Source organism: Mya arenaria, chromosome 12 (assembly GCF_026914265.1).
Source record: "Mya arenaria isolate MELC-2E11 chromosome 12, ASM2691426v1".
Lineage (NCBI taxonomy): Eukaryota > Metazoa > Mollusca > Bivalvia > Myida > Myidae > Mya > Mya arenaria.
This window is the reverse complement of record NC_069133.1, coordinates 40,687,834-40,712,638: the sequence shown is the minus strand read 5'-3', so window position 1 is coordinate 40,712,638 and position 24,805 is coordinate 40,687,834. Positions and strand designations below refer to the sequence as shown.

Below are 24,805 nucleotides of genomic sequence, written 5' to 3'. Positions count from 1 at the left end.
TTCTGTTCCTTTGAGATCCTACTTTTTCCCCAAGTCAGCCCTCTACGATTTTGTCCTCGAAAAGTGCTTTCATCCTGATTTGGACAATTGTGCTTATTGTGTCTTCACGTTTTCTTACTGTATCTGCATAGTAACACACCAATCATCATCATCATCATCATCATCATCATCATCATCATCATCATCATCATCATCATCATCATCATCATCATTCACATCATCATCATCATCATTCACATCATCATCATCATCATCTCATCATCATCATCTCATCATCATCATCATCATCATCATCATCATCATCATCATCATCATCATCATCTCATCATCATCATCATCATCATCATCATCATCATCATCATCATCATCATCATCATCATCATCATCATCATCATCTCATCATCATCATCATCATCATCATCATCATCATCATCATCATTATCATCATCATCATCATCATCATCATCATCATCATCATCATTCACATCATCATTATCATCATTATCACGTAAGGCCCAATTTTTCCGATGCCATTCATTAACTTTGAAAACACAAAATACTTAATTGCACCACTATTGTACTGCTGGTGAGCTCGTCTAATCAAACTTTCCATCCCATCCGCATACACTACTAGGTTTTCTTGTAATCTCCTTCTTTCAGTAAGTTCCACCCGAAAAGCATACCAAAGCCTGTTACGAAAATGCTCTTCTGAAAATTTCATTTACGTCGAAATATGTTCGTGTCTGCTGGCGTCATCTCGCGTCAAACTTAATTGTTATCCTTCGTCGCATGAACCCTGGCCTTGGCCTGGTTCTACATGGTCTTCTTTTTTGGCTCTTTTTCCCTTCCTTTCTCCAAACTGACTTGTTCATAAAATCGTTATCACTAAATAGTAAGATTGCAATTGTCTTACAGCAACAAAGCCACCAGCAGTTTTCTCACTTCGAGGTTTTTCTACGTTCGACCAACATTGTTTTAAGGTGTTTAGAATGTTTTATATAGTCAGTGGCAACCCCACCCAATATATGCTATATCTCATCTCACTAACACGGTCTTTGTCATTTCCAGTGATTATCAGATTCGTTGGTGCTACTTTAACTTTTACCTCCAAAGTGCACGTCAACATACTATATGCACTTTCAATAAATTCTACAATTTTTAGCAAAGGCAAACTAAAATAATATTGATTTGGTTTCTGTGACATGTCTGAGAAAATAGGGTAGGTAAGTCGGTTTTGTCTTCGTTTATTTTTTTAAGTAGCATGCCCTTTATCTAATTCTTGTGCAAGCATTTTCTACAACTTCTGGCTGTACTTCTTAAGTACACTTAACACCACTTTTATTTTCCTTTTGACTTTTACTCACGCTCTAAAGCAAGCTATTAAACCTGCTTTGTAACATAGCTGCAATGTGAGTGTGTTTTTTGCACAATTTCCCACATAAGCCATTTATGTGCACTACCCCAGGGTTTAGGGAAGCAGCTTGTTACATAAGATCTTAAGTAGATACGCATGAAATATTTAGCAGCAAATACTGAAATATAAACTGGTAATTTATCCGGGAAATAACATTTTATAGTTTAGTTTTAGATTGTAAACGTATCCTTTTAGGATGGGAGTTAAGAAAAATCTCTACAAATGTCCATTTTTTGGGATATGATCCCATTTCATGTGAAGTTTCCAGATATAAACACTTTTGAAACTACAGCTGAACGACATGAAGCCATCGTGAAGGCGATAAATGCGAACACATCCTGTAGATTCGTGCACATTACTTTCGTACCACTCAAATTTTAACCCGTGATTCGTATCTACTCGGACCAATTTTTTCCTTCAGAACAATGAAAAAGAAGGGTCAGCGGTTTAAGTTTAGGGTCGCACACCGGACGCATACATATTATTTTGTTTGGCCAAACCACCAATTTCTGATGTCTGAACGGGTGTGTAAACCGTCGTAACGTTACCAGTTTCCCGTCTTCTTGGGGATCTCCTGACGTATTGTATGCGAGTGGACAATATCAGTGTTCAGGAATACCATTTTCACAGTCTTTAACATTCGCAGCTACTATCGATGTATTAAATCGCCAACAATATGTAACGCCACATCTATTTACATGTTAACTCAAATATTTGAAGAGTTCTTCAAACAATTAGAGACATCTTCAAATGATTTGAAAAGCTCTTCAAATCAATTAAAGACATCTTTTATTGGTTTGAAAAGATCTGTCATTATTTGATGCTGTTATTATATAATTATTGTTGGCAACAATGCAACTGTTGCCCTCACTAGTTAAATTACATAGCTCTTCAACTCAACTGAAGAAAGCTCTAATTCAATTACTGAGGGTAACAAATAGTTTGTAGCTCCCATTTTACAAATCATTACTTATCCAAACTCATGTAATTGATTTGAAGACAGCTCTTATTTTATTAACGAGCTCTATAAACCAATTGCTGAGAGCAACAATTCGGCTTCATTTGAAAACACTATACAATTTTGGAAGGTGTTAAATTGGAGAACTTCAATTCGGTTAATTTGGAAATATCTTCAAATAAATTGTATAGCTTTCCAAATGTTTTGGAGCGGTCTCGAATTCAATTGATGCTATACTGTATCACTAATTTGAAATGGGGCACTCGATCTTTAATTCCATTGACGACGTCCGTAATGACATAACATCGCCAACAGAAACGTCGCATAGCTTTTTCTCAATACCGTCTGCAGTGATCACGCGCTAAACATATATGCCTGCACAGACTAAACTATCAGCCTTGATATTTTTAAAAAAATGCAGTATTTATTTATTTTAGATTATCCAATTTCGCACAGCTTTTTTAATACATTTATAGACACTTGAAAACTCGCTTGGCTGTCTATAACAATCACTGCTGTTAAGCTTCCAGGTACCTACCCCAGTACCAGAACAAATTGCATTCGTTGCATTCTGAACTCCTTGGCCATTTTTATCGAAAACAACCTGGGATATATTGGACGGTTTACATACACCGAAATTGGTATGTATTAGAATATCGAAGATGTAAAGCTGGGGCTAACATTAGTTGTAGTAATCACTAGCGGATTCAGAGGGGGCTCAAAAGCTTTTTGAGTTATTATCATAAGTGAAAATAAACAAAGAATTAAGAAGGATAAAAAACGTAGGGCCTTAACTGTATAATACCAAAGACAGAGTTATGGTTCCTGTGTACTGCACTCCTCCTTCATGAGATCCATCTATAAATAAAGATTGAAAGCAATACCTTAATTTCGCTTTAAGACTTTTAGAGTTATACTCAGGACAATTTTTATACATAAAATAAAAAAGCTTTTACAGCTTTCCAATAAGAGAATGTATGGTTATGTTTTTTGCATTCAGTCATTCTCGCCATTGCCATCAATCAATTACCCAGGATTAAATGGTTTTACGGAGAAATTATCTTGACAAAATGTGACGGACACAAACAACCATGTATACACGCTACCTCCCTTCATATGTCGGCGGAGGATAAAAATGGTTACCTTCTTACTTTACCCCAAATGACATATAATGTTTTGACTCGCATTTACACTATACATCATACTGATGACCTACCTCTTGACTTAACATGACCAAATGTTATCTAGATTTGTATGAGACGCACATTAGGATAAAGCTTCATGAAAAATGCGTTTGAGTATCGCTGCTTACGGCAACGAACAGTCAAAGATATGATAAAGCTCAACATTAACACTTTTCGACCAGGTGAACTAACAAGAGCTGTCACGGGAGCGTTATACAATGCCACCGAAAGGCCTCATTGGACGGACAGCCATTAGTATTTGGGCCTGTATGGACAGATAGCCTGTATTGTGTAACATATGTTCATGATGACTTACTTTACATTGGAGTTTGGAACATTCATCTGAGACTTTTTAAAAGACCAAATTATGTACAAAGAAATGGAAAGTCACTGCAAGATGGGGTGGATGTCAGCCTGTCTCTTGGCCTAAGCGTTCTTCATATATTGATTTAAAGCGGAATTTCAGCTTAAGGTTACCACAACCCTGACCGTTGACCCACTGACTACACCATCAATAGGATTCATGTGCTAGTCCTTTCCAACTTGCCTACCAAGTTCTACAGTTATCGAAACGGACTTACAGACTGAGGTCACCACGACCTTGACTCACTGATCTCAAAATCATTAATGTTCATCTGCTGGTCTTTACCATCTTACTTACTAACTCTGATGGCTCTAGGCCTAAGCGGTTTTCAATTATTGATCGCAAGCGGATATTCAGTTAAAGGGCACCACGACCTTGACTAGTGACCAACTGACCTTATAAACAAGTGTTCGTCTGCTGATCAATACCTACCGAGTTTGAGGTCACTGGGCCTTTAGTAATTGATCAGAAACGGATTTTCAGCTCGGCTCCACCACGACTTTTATCCACATATCTCAAAGTCAATAGGGTTCATCTGATGGTAATTACCGACCTACCTTGTTAATTTGAAGTCTCTGTGCCTAAACGTTCTTCAGTTATTAATCGGAAACAATTTTTCAGCTTGTGGGAACCACGACCTTGACCTTTGACCCACAAACTTCAAAATAAATAGGTTTCATGTGCTGGTCATAACCAACCTGCATACCAAGATTGGGGTCTTTGGCCGTATATTTATTTTAGTTATTGATAGAAAACGAACTTTCTGCGTGAGGTCACCACGGCCTAGACCTTTATTCACTGACCTAAAAGTCAATATGTGCATTGCTGGTCATTACCAACCTGCCTACCAAGATGGAGGTCTATGGGCTTACCGTTATTGTTCAGAAACTGATTTTCAGCCAGAGATATCAACGACTTTGACCTTTGGCCCATTGACCTCCAATAAGGTTCATCTGCTGGTCAATATAAACCTGCCTTCCAAGTGCGAGGTGCCATGTCCTAAGCCCTCTTCAGTTATTTATCAGAAATGGATTTTCAGCGTGAGGTCACCTCTACCTTGACCGTTGACCCACTTACCTCAAACCAAAAGTGGTCATCTGCTGGCCATTAACAACCTGCCTACCCAGTTATAAGTGCTTCAGTTATTGATCGTAAACTGCAATCAGACAAATAGCAAGGATATACAGGGAGACAGCCCGATTAATATATGCCACCCTTCGGGTGCATCAAGTTCAAACAATAGACGCTAATAGGTGACATGTCGGCCCATCGAATGAGCTTTACATAATGCTCTTCCATGCAATTGCAACACAGAATGGAGTTAAATAGATAGCAGACACACCCTAATTTAATTTAGAGGTGTAGGTCGAAATATATATGTGTACTTTTTTCAACCGAGGAATTAAAAAAAATCTCAAAATATGAACCTTTATTTTTTGTGACCTTGACCTTTCAGGTACAGACCTGGATCTTGCGTTTGACACACAACCTAATAATTGTGACTATGTGTTCTTAGTCGCTTGTTAATCAAATAATGCATGGTTAAGATGGAGTTTGGACAAATTACTTGCCTTTAAACAAAACTCATTTTGACCTGTAAGTGTGACCTTGAACTTAGAGATACAGGAGTTTATATCCAACACACTGCCTCATCATGGGAAACATATGTGCTCAGCTACTTGAGATTCCTAGGATGGGTTAAGATGAAGATCGGACAAGGTTACTGAAAGTTCTAACAACAGTACTCATTTTGACATGAATGACCTTAACCTATGAGGAAAAGAACTGGAAATTGTGTGACTTCATTTCAACTTTCTTTAAAAAAAAACCTATAAATCATGGTAAGATAAAGGACCAGAGAAGGTACACTACTATCAACAGTATCCTTAAGTGTGACCTTGACCTTTGATATATATGCAAGCTCATTATGGTGAACATTCATGGTATTCATTTAAGTTTCTTAAAGATCCTATAATGCATGGTAAAGATAGCCTGTACAAGGTTCAGTCCTGACCCAAGTCCTATCAATAGCATTTCAATACTTATTTTCACATTAAACCTCTAAGTGTGACCTTGACCTTTAAAGTACATACCTTAAAATTGTAAGCGACATGCAGCCTTATCTTGATAAACATTCCTGTCAAATTTCCTGAAGGTCTTATCATGATCGTTTAAGAGGCAGCTGGTACAAGGTCAAGTCATATCAACAGTAATCATTTCAACCTTTGACCTTTAAACATGACCTTGGCCTTGTGTGTGACACGCCTACTCATCATGGTAAACTTTCAAGGCAAGTTATATTATAATTCCTAATGTATGATCAAGATACAGCCAGGACATGGTTAAGTCATGGTTCATGGTTTGACAACCCTCTCTCGCTCACCTCACATGGGCTTCATAAAAATGACAAAATGTTAGTTTTCATCATTTATCAATATATTAGTTGTTGCTTTTTACAAACTAAAATTAGAAACATCATCATAGAAATATAAATTAATATACAAGTAATTCCCCATTTACACATATTTAAACAACAAAAACAAGACATTTATTTTAAATAAAATGGTTTTAGCAATGACAATACCATGTGAAAACACCCAGCGATGATGTGAAAATTAGTCATACTCTAAATAATAATACTCTAAGCCTACATATAATAATTGCACAACTGCAATGTAAAACATGGACGCAAATAAACGACTAAATCAAACATATTCTATATTCATTTTTTAAAATGGTACATTTACATGAATATTTGATTTGTAAATTATCCTTGTGTTTGATTTCCAATGAATATGAATGAACCATATTGTGCTGCATTTTTAGCACATAGTAGCAAAAAAATATTTCTTGAACGGAACTCACTCATGTCTTGTCACAATATTTTCCCTCAAAATAATGCATCTGACAACATTTATATTACAACTTTTTGATACCAAATACAGAAAACAACAACAATTAAAGTATAAGAAAATATGCTGGCTTTAGTTGGAGTGCCAACTCACACTGGTACAGTTAAGGAAAAAATGACAAACTGCCAACAAAACCTCACACCAACAAGGACTCATATACAGACAAAAGGATAACTTAACCTTCAAGTTTTTTGTTAAATCGTGTTACTAATGAACACTTTTCAAAATTGTTGATTTAAAGACAATATTTGAGCATATATCAACATTTGTTGAAGAGTTCCAGGCGTCCATAACTTAGTTTTAACGGTTCTAATAATTTGCCACATTTATTTCGTCATACATGAGTGAGGTCCCAATAAATGTACTTAAACTTAAACAGTACTTGAACAATTATTAGCCAGAAATGGTTTCTCAAGAAACAGAGAATCGTTTTGCTTAAGAGAAACTCATTTCAAAATCTGAAAAAGTGTATTATGATAAAATTATATTGCAAAATATAAATGCATGAATGGATCAGATATTTTCTTTACAAGCGATGTTTGTCAAACATTATGGCCACCTGATCGCCATGTTGTCAGGATTATATGGACAATTGAATGAAATATGCATGGACCGAAATGACAACTGATTTGTCACTGACATTGGATGCCGTTGAGGCAGTTTTAAGATTATGACCATTGAAAGTGTGAGGATAGAGTGTGTTATGACCATGACCTTTGACTCTATGACCTCAAAATCCATATAAGTCATCAGCTGGTCACCAAAAATCTAAATGTCAAATTTAAGGGCCATGGGTGCAGGCATTGACAAGTTATCACTCGAAACATTTTCGCCTTCAGGGTCACTGTGAACTTGACCTTTGACCCGATGGCTCCTAAAATCAATAAGGGTCATCTACTGGTCAGGCCCAACTTCCATGTCAAGTTTGATGCTCATAGGTTCAGGCATAGTTGAGATATCACTGGGAGAAAAATTGTTTTTGTCTTTTTTGTGTTAAAAGTTACTGTGACCTTGGCCTTGGCCGATGACCCCCAAAGTCATAAGGTGTCGTCTACTGGTCAGGCCCAACCTTCATGTCAATTTTGATGACCATAAGTCCAGGAATTGTTGAATTATCACTTGGACAACCTTTTATCATTCAAGGTCACTGTGACCCAATGACCCCTAAAAAGGGGTCATTTATTGGTCAGGCCCAACCTCCAAGTCAAGTTTGAGGGCTATGGGTGCAGGCATTGTCGAGTTATCACATGGACAACCTTTTGTCATTCAAGGTCACTGTGACCTTGACCTTTGGCCCAGTGACCCCCCAAAACAATAGGGGTCATCTACTGGTCAGGCCCAACCTCCAAGTTAAGTTTGAGGGCCATGGGTGCAGGCATTGTCAAGTTATCACAAGGACAACCTTTAACCATTCATTGTCACTGTGACCTTGACCATTGACCCGATGAGCCCTTAAATCAATAAGGGTCATCTACTGGTCAGACCCAACCTTCATGTCAAGTTTGAGAACCATAAGCCCAGGAGTTGTTGAGTTATCACTCGGACAAAATTTGGTCTACCGAAGGACTGACCAACCGACCGACATGAGCAAAGCAATATACCCCTCTTCTTTGAAGGGGGGCATGATAATTTATCAACAATGATCCTACATCAATATAGTCAAAGATAAAAGTATGGTATGTATTTTAAGATGTGCGAGCATTAATAAGACATTTTCTTTGTGCCCCACGATTCCTGCCTGTAATATCCATGGTATACAAGAGGTAGTCAAATAACAAGAACACCACGAGGTGGTACCGATGCTCACCTGAATGTGGTGTACATGTGTATGACTTCAAGAGGTGAAATGACTCATCACAGACATATGTTTTTAAGTTTATTTTGTTTGATTCTAGCACATGTACAATGCTTTTAACGTGACTGAGAACTTGTTTATATTGTTTGATTCTAGCAAATATACAATGCTTATAACCTGACAAAGAACTTGTTTATTTTGTTTGATTCTAGCATAATGTATGTATGTACAATGCTTATTACCTGACTAAGAACTTGTTTATTTTGTTTGATTCTAGCATATAATATACAATGCTTATAACCTGACAAAGAACTTGTTTATTTGTTTGATTCTAGCATATGTACAACGCTTATTACCTGACAAAGAACTTGTTTATTTTGTTTGATTACAGCTATGTACAATGCTTATTACCTGACTGAGAACTTGTTTATTTTGTTTGATTCTAGCATATTTACAATGTTTATTTCCTGACTATATAAGAACTTGTTTATTTTGTTTGATTCTAGCGTATGTACAACGCTTATAACCAGACAGAAAATGTGTTGATTTCCAGTGCACATCATCAATGTCATTTATATAACCCACTTCCCTATTGTACTAGGGTAGGTTAAACAAAACTAATATCATAAAATTTAATACCATGTTTTGGTTCTAAGTAAGTGCACTGGAGATTAAATTTGACAGTTGCCCTGTGCATCTATTAGCACAAATATGGTATCAATAATAATTACTTTTTTCACCGTAACATTTTCAAAAATGTATAACCTGTCATTTTATCATTTATTTGTATACATGTACATGTACACATTTATAATTAACAAAATGAATCCAGAGACCAACAAACTTATAAAATTACATGTAGTGTTACAAAAACAACAAAACTGAATGTGATAAAGTTTTGAGACCCTCACCCCCCCCCCCCCCCCCCCCCAAAAAAAATATGTTCTTTTATATAAACATCTTAAAAGCTGCATTGTCAAATTGACTGTTTTGATAACTTTTTTTTAATTTTTTGTCTTGGAATGAACCAATCTTTGGGTCCATATCTGAAAACCAGTGATATCGGATGAGACTGTTTTTAAAATTGAATTTTGTGGCTATAAGCATTAATAACACTTTCAAAAAATTGAGTTTTTCGGAATAAAACGTCATAAATGTAATTATGATAAATGCGATCTGAACCTTTGTCAGTAGTCTTATATCACTGGCTCTCAGATATATGAGCAAAAATTGGCTCATTCTAAGACAAACAAGAGCTGTCACAGAGACAGCGCGCTCGACTATTCCGCCGCTTTTCAGTGTATGGATTGAAAAGTTTTGGCGAAACATGCATGGATCACTGTTAAGATTAGATTTCAATGCAATACATGATGTGCTGAGATATTAACATAAATGTGGTTACATGGAAAATTTCAACCAGAATTTATAAGTCTAATAATAAAGGGCCATTATTTGCAAAATACAGTAATCTATCTTGGTTATTCAATTATGTTGGGTGGTTGAATACCATTGTATAAAATCTCAATGCAATACATCAAGTAGTTGCTGAGATATTATCCTATGTGTGCTAACATGCAAGACCTTAACCAGAATTTCTAAGTCGCATAAGAAAGGGGCAAAAATTATATAATATGAAATATAGAGTAATCCAACTTGATTAAAGAAGAAGGTTAAATGGTTGGGAGCCTGTGTGTAAAGTTTCAATGCAATACATGATGTATTTGCTGAGGTATTGACTTAAAAGTGGTTACATGCAAATCCTTAACCAAAATGTCTATGTCGAATAAAAAAGGGGCCATAATTTGAATTTAATGAAAACTAGAGTTATTTAACTTGGTTAATTAAGTAGGTTGGATGGTTGAGTACCATTGTATAAAGTCTCAATGCAATACCTCAAGTAGTTGCTGTGATATTAACCTATGTGTGCTTACACACAAAACCTTAACCAGAACTTATAAGTCGAATAATAAAGGGCAATTATTTGCATTAAATGCAAACTAGAATTATCTAACTTGGAAAATTAAGTAGGTTGGATGGTTGAGTACCATTGAATCAAGTCTCAATGCAATACCTCAAGTAGTAACTGAGATATTAACCTATATGTGCTTGCATGCAAAACCTTAACCAGAATTTCTAAGTCGAATAATAAGTGCCTATTATTTGCATTAAATGCAAACTAGAGTTATCTAACTTGGTTAATTAAGTAGGTTGGATGGTCGAGTACCATTGTATAAAGTCTCAATGCAATACCTCATATAACTTGGTTAATTAAGTAGGATGGTTGGTTGAGTACAATCATATGAAGTCTCAATGCAATACCTCAAGTACTTGCTGAGATACTAACCTATGTGTGCTTGCCTTAACCAAGGTGTGACGCCGACGCTGGGTTGAGTAGTATAGGTCTCCATATTCTTCGATTAGTCGAGCTAAAAACAAATGAAGTTGTCGAAACAGTCTGTGAGAATGCAGCTTTGACCTAATCCGAGTTTACTATCAAATATCAGTTTACACAAAGTACCTGATCATAACAAATGAGGATGATGAAAAATGTGGTATCAATTACATCATTCAATGAATATCAATTAAAATAGAACATCACACTGCTCGATAACTCTTATAAAATATTAAAACAATATCGTCAAAGAGGTTGTTAGACTAAGTGTTATTTCAGACCAGAATATGTAGATTTTATTGATCAAAGTAATAAGGTCAAAAATGTATTCCCAATATTTTTTGTAAAGTTGTGTCTTAATAATATTTTCACACTATAAACCATCACCATTTTGTCGTCCATTTATGCATCTTTCCCGTTCAAGAAACTACCGTAAAACTTGAGTTTTTTTGTCTGCTGGCAGTGATAAAATAAGGTTGGCAGAAAAAAGTTAGGGTAGGTCGGGAAACCAAACACAAGCATTTATTTTGTTATGATTAGCATTGAGATGGCATTCTAGTGCATTAAAATATTTATGAATTTTGAATCAATGTACCATTTCTGAAATCTTTAAGCTCAGGGAAAAATTCTGAACAAATTGATTAAAACGCTATAAACACATGAGAAATACTGAACAGATTAGAAAATAGCAGTTGATTTTCAAGCCGTGGTAAAAAAATGCCTTTTTTCATGGTACTACAAATATAACAATGCCCTCACTTCTGAAAGCCAAAGCTGCATTTTTTCTGTTTTGGAATTTTAAAATCACTAAAATCATAAAGGGGAGCCACATCTAAATGCACAATGCCGAATAAATAGTTATGAGGAGAAAATAATGTTGTTAATCAAAATGTCGAGCAATGATTGGACATCTCACATAGAAGCAAAAATGCTGAACCTACAGAAATTGTAACTACAAAAATGGTATCTTTGGCATTTTGTAAAAAAAATGTTTTATCAAATTACCAAGATTAAATACTAAAAACTTTGCTACTGAAAAGGGCAGACATATTTCCATTCACGACGTTAAAACTTGCAGCATGATTATGTTTATCTTGGACATAAACAAATCTGTGTTTTTGAAAGACTTTATGTTTAAATACTGGTAATACAATGTAAACTTGAAGGCGGACAATATTCTCTCCCCCAAGACAATTTTTTTTAATAGGCGGACAAAGCCCCCCTATTTTCATCGCAATACATTTTAAACTTGGAATAACATGGAACATGGATTCAGCGGATTATGTGTCTGTCTTTGCAACATTTGGTGGTCAGAATTTACACTGAAGTTTTGTTATTATACAAACAAACACACAGAGTGTAAGTCATATCATATCACAGATATGCCAATTTAAAGCTATTCATTACTAATTAAACATATAATGAATTAAATGTACAGCTGACTACCGGTAATTGAACAGACTATGGCATATAATAAATCATTGCAATATAGCATTCATATCACACAAAGATAAATTTAAACTGAACCAGACCTTAAAACACAACACACATACATGTGTACGAACAACAGTATTTTGTTGTACATTGTTCTCTGCCCTCTTGTCACCATTAATCAACAGTATTGCAGCAAAGGATTGCCTCAAGCGTAGGTAGTGTTTTAGCTGAAGAGATATAGAATGGTGGTGCACCCTGTCCATTTTTAACTTTTGACCTGATGGCGACTAGCATGGGCCCCCTTCTGCCTTAAAATTATTGAATGCCTTAGATAATCATTTGTTTTGCTTTGTTTTGTTTAAAAGCTTATTATGTGGTTATATATACACACAACCTTAACATATCTTACAGTTGAAACGTAAACTACTTCAATTAAATACAATTTTAACTTTTTTTTGCCAAGTTTTTAATATGTCAGTTCTTCACGGCCTGATACAATGTGACCTTTTTTACCCCAGCGACCCTTTTTGGCAGCACCCTGCCCTTTTCAAAAATTTGCTAAAACCCTTATTCACTATCTACAACTGGACCTTAGGTTTACCTTGACAACATAAAGCTATAAATAAACAGGTTTTGATTAGCCGAATACATCTTGAATCATGGTTTTCATCAAAACTGGTTTTTGTCACACTTGGTTGGTGCCTTAACATACAATGTCATGTATAGATATTCAAACACACTATCAATGCTTTTACAATGTCCTTTTCGTCATTGAATAACCATCAGGCATGAGCAAGCCTACTTCCGTACGCCCTTTCTAACAGCAGTCTTCATTCAAATGGTTTTTGTATGTAAATAAACATAAATAAATGCTAAATTTTTTAGGTCACACTTCCACATGGTCGTCAACCGCACGGATATCCTCGGTTTCAAACCCCAAAAAGCTAAGGGTAAATTCACAATTTATCATTAAAAAATGACTAGGTTTATAGACCCCTAAAACCCTTTTTAAAAGCCAATGAACTTATTTATCAGACTATCACCCATGATTGAACAATTAATTAGTAGATGGACCCCTAAAATCCTTGTTAAAGACCTGAACTGATCTATCAGTCTGTCGCCCATGACCGAACAAGTACCTTAATTAACAGCTAATAGTCCCCTTATAACCATTGCTAAAAAGGTCAATGAACTGATCTATCAGTCTGTCGCCCATAATCGAGCAAGTATCTTAAATAACTGTTAATAATCCCCTTATAACCCTTGCTAAAAAATCAAGGGACTACTGTATCAGTCTGTCACACATGAACGAACAAGTATCTTAATTAACGGTAAATAATCCCCTAAAAAACCTTGTTATAAGTCAAGGTACCGATCTATCAGTCTGCGGCCTATAACAGTTAATTATCCCCTAAAAAAACCTTTTTATAGGTCAAGGAACCTTTTCCGAACTATTCGTTACAAAGCTTAAACACAGTTGTCTGTCCCTGAGATCTCCCCAGCCACCATTAGGCTTCGGGTCGCGGAGCCGTAGACCGGAATACCCGCCTATAGAAACGGTGTTTGGAAAGAGGTACTTTCTGTTTGTTTCAATTATCCCTTGGATAGTTTTCTTTTTCTCCTCTGGTTTGCAATTCTTTCCCTTGTGGTGGACACCACTGAAACAAAGAAAAAAGGTTAAATAAATCTAAATCGTCTATATGGTGGGGGGGGGGGGGGGGGGGGGGGGGGGGGGGGGGGGGGCGTAGTTCAGATGCCATAATTAGGGAAGTCTCAAGCTGGAGTTCAGACTCGAGTGGCAAATCTGCTTATCTCCTTACATCCCACTTTTACAAGTGTAATCCCTTGGTTACATCCCACTCTCGCAAGTGTAATCCCTTGGTTACATCCCACTCATACAAGTGCCATCCCTTGGTTACATCCCACTCTTACAAGTGTTATCCCTTGGTTACATCCCACTCTTACAAATGTAATCCCTTGGTTACATCCCACTCTTACAAGTGTTATCCCTTGGTTACATCCCACTCTTACAAATGTAATCCCTTGGTTACATCCCACTCTTACAAGTGTTATCCCTTGGTTACATCCCACTCTTACAAGTGTTATCCCTTGGTTACATCCCACTCTTACAAGTGTAATCCCTTGGTTACATCCCACTCTTACAAGTGTAATCCCTTGGTTACATCCCACTCTTAAAAGTGCCATCCCTTGGTTACATCCCACACTTACAAGTGTTATCCCTTGGTTACATCCCACTCTTACAAGTGTTATCCCTTGGTTACATCCCACTCTTACAAATGTAATCCCTTGGTTACAAGTGTTATCCCTTGGTTACTTCCCACTCTTATCAATGTAATCCTTTGGTTACATACCAGTCTTCCAAGTATGATATCTTGGTTACATCTAACTCTTACTTACAAGTTTTATTTCCATTTTTGGATCTCCCTTTTACATACCTTACATACCACTTTTTCTCCTCAAAGTCATTTTCTAGGTTACATGCCACTTTTTCTACCCAAATTCATTTTCTAGGTTACATACCACTCTCCCATATGGAACACCCGTGTAGCCTTCATCTTGAGCACTTTCATCTGGTTGGGAATACACTTGCTACTTAAATGTTGCAAAGTCCAGTCCCAGTTGTAATCATCAAATTCACAAAACTCCTGAAATTTACATAAAATGACCATTTAGCTTATAAATAGATTCTTACACACAGGGCTTTTAAAAACTGACAATTTACTGGTCTGGACGCCGTACCCATTTCAGTAACAGAAAATGGTTAAAAAATTGGATTGAAATCGGGCCAAAACTGCTTAATTGGTAAAAATTGTACTACACAAACCTGGTGTGTCATTCACATATCCCCAAAATGCCCCAATAAAAGTAACTAGAGCTGTCACAGGAGTGACGAATACCCCCAAATGCCGCCTGGACACAGGAATGGCAAACCATTCCTTTGAAAAGAGGCCATAACTCCAAGGTTACTGCACACTGCATCTTCTTTTATCATGCATGTATTGTTTGTCCGGAAACCGTTTTTCTATTTTCGTAACAGTGCACAAAACCTTTACTCCACTGGCCCCATTTTCAATCACAAGCATTGTCTTCACAGAGGCTGCCTATACAGCAAGTTTCATCACAATATCTCATGCCCAATTAAAGTTATGAAGCAGAAACCATTTTTCTATTTTTAGTAACAGTGACCTTGACCTTGGCCCCACCAGCCCCAATATCGAACTTGACCTGTATCTTCTGATGTTACACCTGTGTACCAAAAAATGTTCAAATCTGTCAAGCCTTTCATGAGTTATCGTCCGGAAACCATTTTTCTATTTTTAGTAACAGTGACCTTGACCCCACCAGCCCCAATATCGAACTTGATCTGTATCCTCTGCTGTTACACCTGTGTACCAAAAATTGTTCAAATCCGTTTAGCCTTTCATGAGTTATCGTCCGGAAACCATTTTTCTTTTTTTAGTAACAGTGACCTTGACCTTGGCCCCACCAGCCCCAATATCAAACTTGACCTGTATCTTCTGATGTTACACCTGTGTACCAAAAAAATTTCAAATCTGTCAAGCCTTTCATGAGTTATCGTCCAGAAACCGTTTTTCTATTTTTAGTAACAGTGACCTTGACCTTGGCCCCACCAGCCCCAATATCGAACTTGACCTGTATCTTCTGATGTTACACCTGTGTACCAAATTTTTTTCAAATCTGTCTAGCCTTTCATGAGTTTTCGTCCGGAAACCATGAAAAACAACCGACCGACAGACCGACCGACAAGCTCACTAACTTGATCTGTGTCTTCTGATGTTACACCTGTGTACCAAAAATTGTTCAAATCCGTCTAGCCTTTCATGAGTTATCGTCCGGAAACCGTTTTTCTATTTTTAGTAACAGTGACATTGACCTTGGCCCCACCAGCCCCAATATCGAACTTGACCTGTATCTTCTGATGTTACACCTGTGTACCAAAAATTTTTCAAATCTGTCTAGCCTTTCATGAGTTATCGTCCGGAAACCATGAAAACCGACAGACCGACCGACCGACAGACCAACCGACCGACCGACAAGCTCACTCCTATATACCCCCTCAAACTTCGTTTGTGGGGGTATAACAAATTAACCATCAGATTGTGATTTTGATATAAGAGACAAAACATAAAAGTTATTTTACATTGATCTTTACATTTCTGAAAAAAAGACATCATATAGAGTTGACCTAAAAATTACCAAAGCCCATAAACCTTTACCAAAATTTGCCACCATTTTTAACCAAATACCATGGAATTGGGTGGCATTCAATTAAAATGTTAAAATGTGGCACCCGTTAGTCATCAACCGAACATTTAACTCCGTATTTTTAAGTGACATCTGGTGAAAAAGTTGGACTTACTTAATATTTGGATATGGCAGTTGGTGAAAAATTGAACTTAGTTATTTTTTGTGGTTGGCATTTGGTGAAAAAGAATTGAAAGCAAGTGATATAAATGGACTGTATTATCAGTGTTTTTTGTGATGTTAGGTATGTTATATTATTCACATTACAGCTTTGTTTATGATAATAAGTATGTGTTTCAATATGTAGTTTAAAACCTATACAGCTTTATACGGAAGATTACTTTACCACAATTATCCAATGATGCCAAAAGATTTCTTACATAAAGCCTAATAAAAAAGTAAAAATAAAAAAAAGTCTACCAACCTACCTGTTTTTGAAAAGGATGTAACCAAACCATTTTTTTGGCCTACCTACCAAACCCATTTTTGAAAAGGATGTAACCCTTACCAAACCATGTTTTCTTTGGCCATATGAACAAAAGAATCTATCATATACTATAAGGTGCAAGAGTCAAAGCCCTACCTTGGCACAACCCTTGATCTGGTTCCATAGGTCTGCATTGAAGGCCATCCCCATGTTGTGTCGAGATGAGATCCAGTTGGCTACCTCGACCTGTGTTGAAGAAAATATTGTATGATGTACCATTAAAATTAAAGCTTCAAATTATGTTTAAGAGAACACCACAAACACACCATTATTTCATTGCTAAAAAAGTGATTTTTTTTAACAAATTGACAAGTTAGCTAAGTCCATTTGCAAACATTGATGGCTGATAAAAAATGAACATTACAACTGTAGACATTATTGAACCGAGACCAGGGATGTGATTGATCAGGCAGCTAAAGGGCTGAAACCATTTCAGCGAGGGGTTTTGGGGGCACTCAAGGCCCCTGTGGGAGACAAAGGCGGTGAAGCAGCCTGCTGCAGAAGTTAAACTGGCTTTTTAGAAGCCATTTCCTGACTCCATATTTGAAGCAAACTGGAGTGTCAATACCAACAACAAATGAAATAAGTTAAATAACAACCAGAAGCAATCAGATCTTTTTTTATATATAAAAGGTCATTTTAGTCCCTTTAGCCATTCAATCCACTGAAATCCGCACACAAATCACATCCCCTGGGACACGAAAGGATTGCAACCACAGTACCCACAATTTTTGTGAAGGGGACTAGACACCAGATGGTTGCAAAATCAACAAATACAGTATTTCCTCAAACCAAGCCTAGAATTATAAAAAAGAGATAGAATGAGGCTGATACTAGATCACTTTACATGACTAAAAGAATATTTTGTTTTTTGTTTTTTGTTTTCTGTCTCAGCTGTGTTTATCCATTTAAATGTGTGTATATTTAGCATGTGAAAGTCACGTAATTAGTATGGATACATAAACCGACATTTTTTTTCAAATTTATTGATACTTACAAGGTAGACAAACCCAGTAAATTTTTAATTGAAAAAAACGCACAAAGACAGTGAAAGATACATGTGTGACGTTAACAATGTGATGTAAGAAAGATTCAATGCCTAGTACACAACGATATAAATTTTATGTAACTTTTTGAGTATTTTCTTTTTATCTTGCAATTGAATCTGGTGTCTTACGTCAAGCTTATATTTCATAGAGTAAATATTTTATGAATGTTAAACACAAATGATTTATCATATGAACATTGACACAGGGAACAATGTTATCATCTCTAAATGTATATATTAATATCATGCTATTTTTTTAAGAATGTGTGACTAATATGAGTATGCAAGAAAGAAAGGTTGTCTACTAGCACAGTGGTAAGCATACTGGCTTCTCAGCTAGCTGGCCAGGGTTCGATTCTCAGCCTGGGCGGATGTGAGTTTGGTTTGTAGTCACCAAGCCGGACAAGTGATTTTCCTCCAGGGACTCTTATTTCCCCCACACTACAAGAACACACCCTCACACAAAATCGTGCCAACAAAAGTGATTAATATAAATTACAATAACTTGTTTCACAATCATTGTAAAATGAAATAAGTTTAAACTAAGCCGGACAAGTGGGTTTTCACCAGGTACAGTCAGGACTACTCCGATTTTCCCCACAACACAAGACCACACTCTTGCATAACATCGTGGTAACTAGAGTGATTAATTTAATGTTGTAATAACTTGTTTCACAATAGTTGTAATAGAAGCAAGTTAAACCTGAGAGAAGATAAAAAAGGTTAAAATAATATAAATTTTTTTATCATACTTCTTAAATTACAGTTTAAGTTCAATACTCAAATTGATTTCTGAACACTGAAAAGAAAAGTGTTAAAGCTACTTGTACAGTACACATTATTCTGTGTTAGAAAGAATAAGTTTGCCATTCCTTTAAAGGCGCACAATATAGGTTGATGCGATTTTTTTATTTTAATGCATTATCGTGTTTAACTCTCTTGACTTTAATAATAATTAAAACAATATGCATAAATTATGATTATGGTACGGATAAAAAAATATTAGCCATAACAATTTTTTTTTTAATTGATAGCTACTTACTTGGCTACAAGTTCCCCAGTTAAAAAAGTGCCTAAAACATCGCTAATTTTTTTTTTCTGTACCTGTGTACATCATTTACCTTTTTTGTTTGTTTTGATCATTCAAGTCAAATGAGTTAAACGCAATAATGCATTTAAAATTATACTATTTTTTTTTACTTCAACCTATATTGTGCGCCTTTAAGAACCATAAAGGAAAAATTAGATTTAATTCTATCCCACAAAAGGTGACAGCGGAGACTGTTAGTTGCTGTGCGTAACCAAAAACCTGCTGTGAGTTGAAAGCTCCTATGACTTCCGAGCCGTTTTTTGACTGGATGTTCAATTTCTAGTAAAAACAACAACAAATATGTTATGGTATCATGGGCTTACAAAGATCAAATGCCACTTTCTACAATCACTATAGTGATTCTTGTAACATATGTTGTTCATATAAAATTTTATTGAATTCAAGCTAGTAGTATGCTGTGAAATAGCTTAGATTAAAGTGGACCTTAATAGAAATAAAAAGGGTCATAACTCTGTGAAAAATCACTGAGCCAGAAAGGGCTGATAATCTGCTCCTTTTAACATATATTACTGTAAAGTTTCAATGAAAATGAACCAGTGGTTGCTGTGAAATTCCCGAACAGGATAATTGGGACAGACGCATGGACAAAGAGGCAACTTAATGTCCCCCAAAAATATTTTGTGGAGTATCAACATTAAATCATTTGCATTATGTTCAAAAAGTTGTGCTCAAGTTATATTTTTTTGAAAAAATATTAAAAAAAGAAGTCATAGAATATGTTTGGAATATCACTAGACTTATATGGTACATAATTGCGGTTGAAAACCCCCGAAAGTGGCTGCCTTATTATCAAGGGGCATAATCCAAAATATTTTAGACAGAGTTACTTGTTAAACATCTTTAAACTAGAGATTGCTTTTTTGAAAAAGCGCTTGTCTCCCCTATTGTGTGGTCGTAGCTGAGAAAAAATAAATGATGGACATGAAATTTGTAACTTTGGACTGGAGACAAACCAACAGTGAAGTTTGGTTTATTCGATTATATTAAATAGTGAAGAGAAGAAAGTGTTGTTGATTAATCATGGAAAATGTAAACGAAGTTTGCATTGTATGAAGTTCCTGGGCGCAAGCGTTATTCAATTATTGATCGGAAACCATTTTTCAGCTCACAGTCATCGTGACCATGACCTTTTACCTACTGATCACAACATCAATAGGGATCATCTACATAACCAACTTGCATACCAAGTATTAAGTTCTTGGGTGCAAGTGTTCTTTAGTTACTGAGCGGTAACCATTTCTTCAACTCAAGGTCATGGCAACCTTGACCTTTGACCTACTGATCTCAAAATCAATAGGGGTCATCTACTTGTCATGACCGACTAGCGTACCAAGAATGAAGTTCCTGGGTACAAGCGTTCTTAAGTTATTGAGCAGAAACCATTTTTAAGCTTAAGGTCACCGCCAACGTATCATTTTTTACCTGAAGGTAACCTTGACCTTTGACCTTTTGATCTGAAAATCAATAGGGGTCATCTTCTAATCATGAACAACTAGCTTACCAAGTATGAAGTTCCTGAAACCAAAGGATCTTTAGTTATTGAGCGGAAACTTTTTCTTCACTTCAAGGTCATGGCAACCTTGACCTTTGACCTAGTGATCTCAAAATCAATATGGGTCATCTTCTAGTCATGACCAACTAGCATACCAAGTATGAAATTCCTGGTTGCAAGCGTTCTCTAGTTATTGAGCGGAAACAGTTTCTTCACCTCAAGGTCACGGTGACCTTGACCATTGACCTACTGATCTCAAAATCAATAGGAGTCATCTACTAGTCATGAACAACTATGAAGTTCCTGGGTACAAGCTTTCTTTAGTTATTGAGCAGAAACCATTTTTAAGCTTAAGGTCGCCAACATAACATTTTTTACCTGAAGGTAACCTTGACCTTTGACCTTTTGATCTCAAAATCAATAGGAGTCATCTAATAGTCATGAACAACTAGCATACCAAGTATGAAGTTCCTGGACCCAAAGGATCTTTAGTTATTGAGTGGAAACCGTTTCTTCACCTCAAGGTCACGTTGACCCTGATCTTTGACCTAGTGACCCCAAATTCAATAGGGGTCATCTACTAGTCATGACCAACTAGCATACCAAGTATGAAGTTCCTGGGTCTAAGAGTTCTATAGTTATTGGGCGGAAACGAAGTGTGACGTACTATTGAGCGGAAATGTTTTTTACATTGGGGGTCGCCGCGACCTTGACCTTTGACCTAGTGACCCCAAAAACAATAGGGATCCTCTACACCTCACGACCAACCTCCCTACCAAGTTTGGTGATCCTAGGTCATGCGGTTTTCCAGTTATCGATCGGAAACGAAGTGTGACGTACGGACGGACTGACGGACTGACGGACTACCGGACTGACGGACAGGGCAAAAACAATATGTCTCCCCCAGAGAGGGGGAGACATAATAATTGTGTGTAGAGCAGTTTCACTGCATTATGTTCTAGAGCAGAAACACAGTTTTCCTGCCTATTTTTTCATGTTAAAACTAAGTTATAAAATAAAATGCAATAAAAAAAACACTATTTTATTTTAACTAACACACAGTGATAATCAAAACCTATCTTAGCTTCTGTGAAATATACATAACAAATGCTATAGTGACTAAGTTGACAAGCCTTTATTTCATATCACTAAAACATACCTAACCCCTTATTTTTAAATGTCCATAAAATCTATAATTAACAATGAAATTTCAGAAAATTGAAAAATAATATAAATAAATAAATAAAAGAGATGTACAATTTCCTTACAAGTTAACTGGGCACAAAACAGGTTGATGCAAAAAAAACTTTTAAATCATTATGTTTTAACTTATTTGACTTTATCAAATGATCAAACAAAACAAAACAAAAAGTATATGATGTGTACTTTTAAAAAAATACGCTTTTTTAACTAACCATATGTAGCTATTAATTTTAATTTTTTTTTCACCTTTAAAGGGACTTAACACCAGATGGTCCCAAAATCAGCAAATACAGTATTTTCTCAAAACAAGTCTGGAATTGTCAATACTAGCTATTATGAAACTGATAATACATCGCGTTACATGATCAAAAGAATATTTTGTTGCTATCTCCGCTGAGTTTACCCAATTAAAAATAACGCATATTTATGGTCTCCCATGTTTATAGTGTGTATTTTTAGCATGTAAAAGTCACATCACTTGTACAGATATAGATACCAACACTATTTTCAAACTTACAGGTAGACTGTTTTTAAATTTGCTAGTATTTACAAATCCTGTCAATTTCGAAATGGAAAAATGTTCAAAATCTATGAAAGACGCATGTGTAAAACTATGAAACATGCATGTGTCGTAAGCATCAGTAAGAAAGATTCAACAATGTCAATTTTATTCAAGTTTTTGACAATTTTCTTTTTTTCTTGCAATTGTATTAAGGAAATACTATATTTGCCAATTTTTGGACCATCTGGTGTCTAGTCCCTTTAAGGAGTTCCTGCAGAGACTCAGGAGAGTGGAATGTAGTCACTCAAAACAAGAGATGTTTGTCAAACATTATGCCCCCTGAGCGCCAAGTTGCCAGAAATATTTGGACAATTGAATGAAATATGCATGGACTGAAATGACAGCTGATTTGTCATTGGATGCATATGAGGCAGGTCATCTACTGGTCATACCTAATCTTCATGTCAAGTTTGATGACCATAGGTCCGGGAATTGTTGAGTTATCACTCGGACAAGCTTTGGTCTTCCAACAGACCGACCGACATGTGCAAAGCAATTATATAACCCCTCTGCTTCGAAGGGGGGCATAATTAAACTAGATGTTCACTGAAAACTGATACTTCAACTCATGCATTTAGTGACATATAAATTTCTACTGTCTACTATATAAGAAAATAAAATATGGACAATCAGAAAACCTTTTTTCAGCTTACAGTCACACTGACCTTGACCTTTGACCCACTGACCTCAAAATCAATAGGGTTCATCTGCTGGTCATGACCAATAAGCCTACCTAGTATGAGGTCCCTGGGTCAAAGCGTTCTCAAGTTATTGATCGGAAACCGTTTTTCATGTTAAGGTCACACTGACCTTGACCTTTGACCTCAAAATCAATAGGGTTCATCTGCTGGTCATGACCAATACACCAACCAAGTATGAGGTTCCTGGGTCAAAGCGTTCTCAAGTTATTGATCGGAAACCGTTTTTCATGTAAAGGTCACACTGACCTTGACCTTTGACCCACTGACCTCAAAATCAATAGGGTTCATCTGCTGGTCATGACCAATAAGCCTACCTAGTATGAGGTCCCTGGGTCAAAGCGTTCTCAAGTTATTGATCGGAAACCGTTTTTCATGTTAAGGTCACACTGACCTTGACCTTTGACCCACTGACCTCAAAATCAATAGGGTTCATCTGCTGGTCATGACCAATACACCTACCAAGTATGAGGTTCCTGGGTCAAAGCGTTCTCAAGTTATTGATCGGAAACCGTTTTTTCATGTAAAGGTCACACTGACCTTGACCTTTGACCCACTGACCTCAAAATCAATAGGGTTCATCTGCTGGTGATGACCAATACACATACCAAGTATGAGGTCCCTCGGTCAAAGCGTTCTCAAGTTATTGATCGGAAACCATTTGGTATTCCGACCGACCGACCGACCGACCGACCGACAGACAGACAGACCGACCGACCGACCGACCGACCGACATGTGCAAAACAATATACCCCACTTTTTTCAAAAGGGGGCATAATAAAGCATTATTTCTAACAGACACTCAAAATAGTTCAATATCATTTGTAACGCAGGATTCTGGAAGATAATTAAAGAGTTATTTGGTATGAAAGTGGGGATTGAGGCTACACCCCAAATAGTTTTAAAGCTGCATACTCACAGATTCAAAAATTGATGTTTTATACCAAAAAAATAGTCTATCTTAAAGTGTTAGTAACGCTTTTAGCCACAAAACTTCATTTCCAAATGTAAATGTTAAAAACTTCAATCTAATATTATGTCACCAGTATTATATCACTGGTTTCCAGATATTTGTGCCAAAATTGGTTCATTCCAAGACAAAATAGTTGTCAAAATGGTCAATGTGTGAGAGTGCAGCTTTAAAGAGTTCTTTATCTTATAATGAAATTCAATTTGCCAAAGATTTTAGCCAGGCTTCTTAAATCCAATATCTTTACAAAGACAAGCTACTATACAGATGTCAATATGATAAATATTTAATGAAATGAATTCCATAAATGTCAGAACCTTAATAGCACTTTAAATCAGTACAATGCTGCAAATTTTCTGAAATTCTTTAAGTCTAATAATGAATTAGAATTCAATTTGAAACAAGAAGTTTCTTGATATTTCCATGGTAACAAATATTTCACATACAGAGACTGATTCATTTTTTATAGTCGGACAAGAGGGCAATCAATTTAG

The 24,805-nt window shown here is 36.2% G+C and overlaps 1 protein-coding gene across 4 annotated transcripts in view; it reads right to left on the bottom strand.

Moving 5' to 3' along the window:
- Positions 1 to 6,340: 6,340 nt before the first annotated feature.
- LOC128211154 (alpha-1,6-mannosyl-glycoprotein 2-beta-N-acetylglucosaminyltransferase-like) overlaps positions 6,341 to 24,805 on the bottom strand; it is a 55,422-nt gene continuing 36,957 nt past the window's right edge. For 2 of the 4 annotated variants that reach the window (XM_052915609.1, XM_052915607.1), the window contains 4 exons: positions 19,585 to 19,644; positions 17,324 to 17,413; positions 14,995 to 15,119; positions 6,341 to 14,111 (listed from right to left, as the gene is read on the bottom strand). In XM_052915609.1, the coding sequence (XP_052771569.1) occupies positions 13,886 to 14,111; positions 14,995 to 15,119; positions 17,324 to 17,413; positions 19,585 to 19,644 (501 nt within the window). In that variant the 3' untranslated portion in view covers positions 6,341 to 13,885. The remainder of the gene's footprint in view (positions 14,112 to 14,994; positions 15,120 to 17,323; positions 17,414 to 19,584; positions 19,645 to 24,805) is intronic. The other 2 variants (XR_008257223.1, XM_052915610.1) reach the window with 2 other exon arrangements.